Below are 8,462 nucleotides of genomic sequence, written 5' to 3'. Positions count from 1 at the left end.
TTTACTTTATTGTTATTGTAAATATAAAACGAAAATCAAAGGATTAAAAAAAAAAAAAAAATCGTATATCCCTTTTTTGATCATGAAAAGGAAAAACGCCCTTTATTTCAATTTTAATTTTTGTATTTTTAAACGAAAATCAAATAACCACTCGTTTTTTTGTTTTTCAATACCCGTTTCAGAACGGAAAATCCAATTACCTGATCCCTACACGGACCATATATATATATATATATATATATATATATATATATATATATATATATATATATATATATAAAAATCACAGACTGTACATTAAACATTGTCTGCAGCTTTTCTTAACACGCCAGTCAAGAGCTATACGCATGCGCACTTCATTCGGGAACTACTCAATATGGCGACGAAGTGTTGCAAGCCGTCGTTGTAGTCGATAGCAAACATTTAGCCAGCTAATTACCGACAAACTAACCGATTTATTAACTAGGAGATAACCGTTAATGTAACTCCGGACTAGTGTTTAGCAGCAGTGTCGCGGTTTAAACGGTTATAGTCAGGAAAATGAATTACACGACGAAGGTTGTCCAGGTGACGAATGTGTCGCCGAGCACAACATCGGAGCAGATGAGGACCCTGTTCGGTTTTCTGGGAACCATCGAAGAACTAAAGTTATTTCCTTCAGAGTGAGTTAACTGACTAGCTGCTGATTTATTCTGTGAAATTAATCATAAAAATAATCAGAGATAGCCTGTGTGAGTTTCTAAACAGACTATTTTTTGTAGAACTGAAAACGCAGGCCCATGCTAACCTGGATTGTAGCTAACAGGAACTTAACCTAACGTTCCCAACTGATGTTACTTTTCATTGACCTACATCTTACTCATACATACGTTAGCTTTAGTCAGTCTTTATCTGTCCGTGCTAATGACGGGTCACTTAAAACAATCAATTATTGCCTAATATGTCATTATATTTTTTTTCTTTTTTGTACAAAGGTGAAGTTATACACGTTGCTTTCCTAACATAACTTGTCACCAATAGAGGAAAAGTAGTAAAAATCAGGATTGAGATCAAAATAATAGTACTCGAGAGTAATCATAGTTATAAGAAAGGTCTAAATTCGGATTAGTCATCTTCCATCGTCTCGTTATTCGGCCTGAATAAAACAAAGGTTTGATTGTGCCTCAGACTTATTATCATGATTTTATATAGGTGCCTATCTGCCGTTTACGTTCATATTTGATTAAATGCTGGAAAAATAATAAATTAGTTTTGTCTAACTAAATATTTAAAATAGAGAATAGAAGCAGAGTCACACACTTCAGAAACCAGAACCTGGGAAAAACTTATTAACAGTTTTACTAACAGATTAGCTTATAAAGTAATATGTTGGTAGAGCTTGTTGAATTTATAAGCCAGCTAACAGCATTAATTTGGGCCTTTCATGGGGACCATATCCATAGAGAAAATTATGATTGCAGTGGCAGCCATGCTCAAACTATCTGACTTATATTTTTCATGTGCCAAATCCACTTCACAGTGCAAATATGGGTGTGAATGGACATTAGTTTGTCAAAACAAGATTTTAAAAAAAATACATTGTTAAAAGGATTTTTATGCAGTTTTGTGTAATTTCATGCCATATTTTTACTCCCTCCATAGTGATTCTCCAATGCCAGTGACTTCCCGGGTGTGCTTTGTGAAGTTCCAGGAGCCAGAGTCTGTCGGAGTGTCTCAACATCTGACAAACACTGTGTTTGTGGACAGAGCTTTGATCGTGGTACCATTTGCTGAAGGTTTGTCTCTTTATTCCAATGTATAATCACTCCTTGTTGATCGAATGGCATGACTCTTGAATCGTGACAGTGCAAATGAGTAAACGGGATTTTATCTGTCCCATTTGTGAACTGCACAAGTCAACTCACCCTGGTCCGTTTACTTGAGCTTTTTAAGATAACATGAATGCAACTGGTAATGCCATTCCCTCCAGAAGTGGTAAAAGCTGACATCTGTTGTCAGATTTTTGGTATACTGTAGTAGAAAAGTGCATATCTTTTTTTAGCACCACAATGCAATTCCCTTCATTATCTGGATTTTACTTCTCTAGGAAAATAAATATCAGGCTTTTCATCTATGTCTAAAACCACAATTTGCTTTGAAGTTACAAAGTGCAGTATACCAAAATCTGCTTTACACACTAGGATTTGAACATTCCCCAGCTGTGGGCGCCGCAGACACATCAAAGTTCAGAAGTGAAGTAGTTAAAACACTTAACCATATGCATTTTATTTTCTCCCCCCATATTGGACTATCCTCTGTTAAACTTATCTCTGTTATTTGTGTGTGTGTGCGTGTGTGTGATTTTTGTAGTGAAGAAGGCAAAAGCAGCCCCCTCGTTGATGGCTGAAAGTGGTCCTCTGCCTGCCAACAGGGGATTGTAGACATTTGCAAAGGCCAGCAAGCATTCAAGCCCCACCCCTCTCTTTTTGTGTCCTCTATTCTTTCTCTGCCTTGTCTTTCTCTTTTCCTCTATTTAATTTATCTTTCCTAGGTGATTTAGTTTAGAATTTAAAGGTCAGATATCAAGGACCAAACCTGAAACGGTGCTTATTCTACACTATTTTACTATACTTTTGAGCACCCCTTGGCCATTTATGTTATGGCTAAAATACTTGTTTCTTCACAGATAAAGCTGGGTGTATTCTTATTTTTTTTTAAATGTCAAGTAGTCCCATGAAGACAAAAAGACCACTGTAGTCCAAAAACTTTGACATGTACATGTGTTCATTACGATGAAAACAGCTGATGCAGTTTGAGTCAGTGCCACAGGCACTATCCTGCTGTTGTAAATATTCACTTGTATACCAAATGTGTGTCATTCCACAACACTTAACCCTGTTTGAACAACTGTAGCTGAAAACTAAAGAGCTGACATGTTTAAGGAAATTACTAAGGATTTTAGAACAGTTAAATTATATATCTGTGACCTGAAGATTTCGGTAGTAAAAAAATGCATTGCAGCTGAGAGACAGGGCACAGAAGTCACAGTAATGAGAGGTTAACACATTGGGTTTGGTCTAGTGATGGGTTATATGATACAGCATGACATTATTATTCCATCCTCATGATTTCTAAAAGTGGTAATAAAGAACTACTTTGAAATAGCATCAGTTATTTGGGTCTGCTGACAAAATGCAGTAGTAGACAACGAGGTATAGTCAGTTGTGCAAAAACCACAATGTCCAGGTAACTTTATCTGCACAGACAAACTGAAAATGTACTTAATTCTTCAGTAGGTCATCTCTTGGGAAGTTTGAGCTAAGTTTGGACCTAACAAGAGCAACAGTAATCAGTGATTGGTGGTCTGATACAATAAATGTATTGGCATAAAACTCCATCTGGTCATACATTTTACTGAGTTAGCCACCCGACATGACACGATGTTGGTACAATATTATCTTTAACAGTGGTTTTCTTTTGTTGTTGTGTTTTACAGTTCTTTTTCCTGGCTCAGCCAGTCCTGTATACCAGGCCCTGCTGAAAATACCATCCAACAGTTTTGTCTCCTGCAGAAATTTCTCTCTCCAGTGTGCTCTTGTATTTAAATGTTGTCACTGTTGTGTGTCCGTATCTAGGTCTTGTCTTTTTGTGGAAAAAGTTGTATTGGGAGTGCATTAAGTGTGAGATGGTTATGGAGTGTTTGTTAATTTGCGCCATTTTAAAAACAAAATAAGAGGTATATTGCAACTAAAGATGATACATTTTCAATTGGACTGTGGTAGCATAAATTGAACAACCCATCATCCTCTGTCCAGGTTTGTGTAATTGATGCAGTGACAGGTAAGGATACTAAGATCATGATGTACAGCAGGCACGCTACCTACCCTGAATTTTGTTACCATTTAGCATATGAACCACTTAAAAATGTGTTTTGGTAAGTAGACACTGATAGCTTGTATAGTGTTCTTGCCAAATCCCTAAAATTCTCTCTGTTGTGTGTATCTCGATTTTTCTCTGTGTGCTTTTAGTAGCGAAGCCGCCAACGTACGTGAGTCGCTTGTTTCAGTAAACGTCTAAATGAAAATTGAGGGCACACCCAACTGGAGAAGCAGCTGTGCTTGCTAACGTTTGGTTCATGACTTAAAAAACACATTCAGGTGATATATTCTTGGCAGTGTTCATTGGAGTAGTGTGATTTATTCCAGCAATAGTTAAGTCACTGCAATGATTATGTTGAACTTAAAGGGAACTCTTCTATAAGGTAACCATTGTGTTGAACCTAATTTGAAGAAATGCAGTGTGAAGACTTTTTTTTTTTGTCTTTTTCAAAATGTCTTCTCTGTAGTTGATGTGTGTGAAAATATTCTTCCTTCCTAATGCCCATTTTGTATTTTCCTGTAGGATCTATTCCAGATGAGGCTAAAGCTTTGTCACTGTTGGCGCCAGCAAATGCTGTTGCAGGAATTCTGCCAGGAGGAGGCCTTCTTCCAACGCCTAATCCCATCCCCAATCCACCTGTAAGACTTCAAATTCACCATTTAGAGCAGTTTCTCTGACCATTGTGCATGACAATCCAAGAATTATAAAAGTTTCATTGTGCCCTTTTCATGTCGTACAACAGTTTCCCACTAAAAGCTTGTGTAACAAAATGACATGAGACAATCCTGGTTCTGATCAGCAAGAATCAAGCTGTAGAGATCCAACGAAATATGATCCAAAGATGGACTTGCTTTGTTTTTGTTCTCAAATTCATCGCACCTCAAAGTCCATCTGGTCGGAGCTTCTGATCACATTTGACTAAGCTCTTACAGATACTGTAGCTGTTCAGATTGCAATTTCAAAGTTCATAGCAGTTGATATAAAAGCCATCTCATCTCATGGCCCCTTTTTTGCTTTTCTTTTTTAAAGTGACATATTAATCAGATGTACATAAATAGTCACTCTTGGCTAAACAAGGCAAAATGTGGAAGTAATTAACACCTGTAAGATGTCGATGTCTGGACACTTCAGACTGGTATAATAAAAATAGTTTTATTATTCTAGCTTGGAGCGAACCCCTTCGGTGGTCCGAACATGGATGCAATGGCAGCATTTGGATTCCCTGGACCCAATATGAATCCCCAGGTGAGAGTTTTTCTTGAATGACAGTGACAACAGTTGTTTTTCCCCAATGTCTGTGTGGCTGAATATGCAGTGTATTTAATCAAACCATCTTCCTCCAACTGTTTCTTTACAGGCTGCTGACCAGCTGTTAAAGTTCATGACAGATCCAAAGTAAGTATATTCAGAAGGTTTGCAGTTTTGATAATTAAATAGTTGTCAGTGTGTTTCTAGTAATGATCAGTCAGTTAATGTATGTCTCTCTGTTTAGACTGAATCCCTTGGCTGCTGGCTTAAACCTGAATCCAGGTCTGAAGGCTGACGCATCTAATAAAGAGATCGAAGAGGCCATGAAGAGAGTCAGGGAGGCCCAGTCGCTCATTTCTGCTGCTATTGAACCTGGACGTGAGTGTCCGAAAGTTCAAAGGACTTTACTGCAAGGATGTTGACTTTGCAGTCTAAAATAATGTCTCATATGAGTGTCACAGTAAGCATTCATAATTGAGGTGGCACTGTTCTCCCAGGTTATATTGTATATATTGTTCAGTTCTGTGTAAAGTTAAGAAAATCTATTTTCTGAATGTAATACTGTTACCTGAAAATACTAAGTAAAGTCTGGTTTTACTATCCTGCAGATAAAGAGAGCAAAAAGAAGCGCTCTCGGTCACGGTCTAGGTCCAGAAGGAGGAGGACCAGATCGCGTTCAAGACACAGGTAATTACTACAGTCTTTTATCTGAACGGCTGAGACTGAGAGGCCTCTTCTGTATGCCGACAGTAACATTGAATGTGTTGAATGTCTGGTTGCAGGCGAACCAGGAGCAGATCAAGGCGCAGGTCAAGCTCGAGAAGCAGAAGGCGCTCCAAAAGCCCACGCAGGAGACGCACCCACTCCAGAGACAGAGGCAGGCGATCTCCAAGCAGATCCAGGTGGGTAAACTTTGTAAAGGCTTGACCCTGAACCTGCTTATTGAGCACAAGAGAGCTTGTCTAAGATCTTTTTGTTTCATTTGTCTACAGAGAGAGAAAGAAAGATGATTCTGGGAGAAGAAGATCCAAAACACCTCCGAAAAGCTACAGCACAGCCAGGAGGTCACGCAGTGCGAGCCGGTGAGTACAGCCCTGAGTAGTCCATTCAGTACCACAAAAAAGACAACTTTATACCTGTTTAATAGTCATACTGGCAAAAGGCAGTCAGTCAGGTAGTGAGGGCTAGAATGGTTTATTATTATATCACTTTTTAGGTTAGATACTTTCCTAATGTTCTCAGTGTTTAATTTTACCTAGACAAGCAGCCATGAAAAATCTGCATTCTGCTGCACAATTCACCATCGTACCAATCCTACATTTACTTTACACTTTGTATAATATCTCCCAAGACCCAGCAGTCACATATAAAGTGTTGCTGGCTATAACAGCAAAGGAAAAAAAATACTTCCAACTGCTGTTAATTAAATTTAGGAATGTAATACCTGCTGAGGCGGGAGAAACCATGTTCCATACTTTTTAAGATATCTCAAGACGGATATACTGTGTACTCACAAACAAGGCAGAGTTGTAAAGTCTCAACTTTTTGTCCCGGTCTGCCAACAGGAGACGCAGGAGAAGTCGCAGCATTAGCAGATCTCCTAAGAAGTCTCCTAAAAGGAGAAGCTCTCGATCTCCATCTCCTCGAAGGTTAGTGTGTTGATGTGCTTAATATCACCAGGTTGCACTGCATGCATATTTTAACTTTCTATTGTAATGATTTAAAAAAAAAAAAAAAAAAAAATCTCTTGTGCCTGCATTATCATTTACTTTACGTTCTCTATCCGGTGCAGACACAAGAAGGAAAAGAGGAGGGATAAGGAAAGAGACAGGGATCGCAGGAGTGATAAAGAGCGCGGCCGTGATGAACGAGAGCGCTCCCCCAGCAAGAAGAAGAAAAGCAAAGACAAAGAACGGGAGCGTGAAAGGAAATCAGATGGAGAGAAAGGAGATATTAAGGTTAGTATATGTGCTGAACAGTTTTGATTCTTAGACAGTTAGATGCATCACTGTTCTGATGCCACGCGGACTGAGGGAGTTTGAACTTTAAAACGTGACATCCACTGATTTCCTTCCACAGATCACCAGGGATTACGATGAAGAAGAACAAGGCTACGACAGTGAGAAGGAGAGGGAGGAGAGGAAGGATTCAGATGACTCTGCTCTGTCTCCTCAGTCGGTAGAAGGTAACGGGACAGCGCGGCTCGTGAAGCACGCCAAAGTAAACGGCGCTGACGATCACCACGAAGAGGACATGGACGTCAGCGACTGAGTGATCTGTCTGGCCCGGTCCCGCATTATCCCTCTGTTTTGGTTGTGAACATGTTATTACTTTTTCCCAAATGGGGTAAATCTAAAATGTGAAGTGTTTGAAATGTATCAGTTTATCTCTCAGAAGAGAATTCTGTTTTGCAAATGTATAATGCAGAATAGTTTGCCCAATGACGTTTCTCCTGGTTTATCACATTACTTTAAATATTCATATTCTCTTTGCCACCACAGATGTAATCTGACTGGAAGTAGGCTTGCTTTGGTTTACTTGAGCTTGTGTTATATGATTTTGTCTCTTCTTCACGTATTGTATCTTAATTTTTGTTTCGTGTTGTGATGCTCAGGCCTCTTTCTCCAAACAGTTACTACATTTACCTTCAAGTGCTGATTGTTTTATCAAGATTTCTTTTATATAATAAAGCCTATTAGGAGAACTAAGATGTTGGAATTCATACTTCAAATTTTACCTCAGACAATGAATGGTTTTGGCTACTGCAGGTGCAGCCCTCACACTGATGCAAAAATCATTAATCCAGTATTTCCATGATTAAGTTAATGGACAGAGTGGACTAGTACATGCGGGGTGACAGTTGGCATGGTATGGCGCTTTGAAATGATACAGCCCATACCTAAACTCTGGTAAACATCTGGAGGGAGGGATGCAGTGGATAAAATCTTTAATCGTGTTACATAATTAAATATGCTGTGCCGACTGAGGATTTTGAATCACTATAATGAATATTCTATTAAACTAATACAACACCCAGACAAGCTGAAAGTTGATTGAGTAATTACAAATTCTAACATTAAATTGTTGAATGTAACAGGAAGGCTGCAACAGCTCCAAATTCTTAACTGTAAAGTAAAAAAATCTGCTTTTCCTTGTCTCAGAATGAACTCCAAAGATTCCTGGGAAATTGTCCCGCGTATTTAACTATTTTCTGATGTGTTTCAGTGTAAATAATTAAGAAAAAACTGCTGCTGCACTAAACCAGACACAAACATCTGTCTTTCTAACCTACTAAATGCCATGTGTTTCATCACACTGATGCAAAAATACTAAATAATCCTATATTGCCACAGAGC

General features: G+C 38.6%; 1 protein-coding gene across 3 annotated transcripts; it reads left to right on the top strand.

The window, feature by feature from the left end:
- The first annotated feature begins 360 nt into the window (after window positions 1-360).
- Window positions 361-7,814, top strand: LOC111567159 (serine/arginine-rich splicing factor 11-like). 3 transcript variants are annotated; one of them, XM_023268098.3, is made up of 12 exons: window positions 361-662; window positions 1,642-1,775; window positions 4,381-4,496; window positions 5,023-5,103; window positions 5,216-5,253; window positions 5,351-5,484; window positions 5,715-5,793; window positions 5,889-6,008; window positions 6,099-6,188; window positions 6,672-6,755; window positions 6,899-7,064; window positions 7,186-7,814. In XM_023268098.3, exons 1-12 carry the CDS (start codon window positions 541-543, stop codon window positions 7,375-7,377), a joined length of 1,356 nt encoding a protein of 451 aa, XP_023123866.2. In that variant the 5' UTR covers window positions 361-540; the 3' UTR covers window positions 7,378-7,814. The 3 variants fall into 3 exon arrangements, with proteins under 3 accessions (XP_023123866.2, XP_023123874.1, XP_023123881.1); XM_023268106.3 differs by having other exon boundaries at window positions 647-662; window positions 1,642-4,136; XM_023268113.3 differs by lacking the exon at window positions 361-662 and adding an exon at window positions 4,008-4,136.
- The last annotated feature ends 648 nt before the right edge of the window (window positions 7,815-8,462 follow it).

Source organism: Amphiprion ocellaris, chromosome 10, assembly GCF_022539595.1.
Source record: "Amphiprion ocellaris isolate individual 3 ecotype Okinawa chromosome 10, ASM2253959v1, whole genome shotgun sequence".
Taxonomy (NCBI): domain Eukaryota; kingdom Metazoa; phylum Chordata; class Actinopteri; family Pomacentridae; genus Amphiprion; species Amphiprion ocellaris.
This window is presented reverse-complemented; position numbering and strand designations above follow the sequence as displayed.

What these genes read in the sequence shown, in the direction of transcription:
- LOC111567159 (XM_023268098.3), top strand. Translation starts at nt 541, where the DNA reads ATGAATTACACGACGAAGGTTGTCCAGGTGACGAATGTGTCGCCGAGC. An exon ending in CGATCTCCAAGCAGATCCAG is followed by an intron (nt 6,009 to 6,098) that starts GTGGGTAAACTT and finishes ATTTGTCTACAG; the next exon opens with AGAGAGAAAGAAAGATGATT. An exon ending in AGGTCACGCAGTGCGAGCCG is followed by an intron (nt 6,189 to 6,671) that starts GTGAGTACAGCC and finishes GTCTGCCAACAG; the next exon opens with GAGACGCAGGAGAAGTCGCA.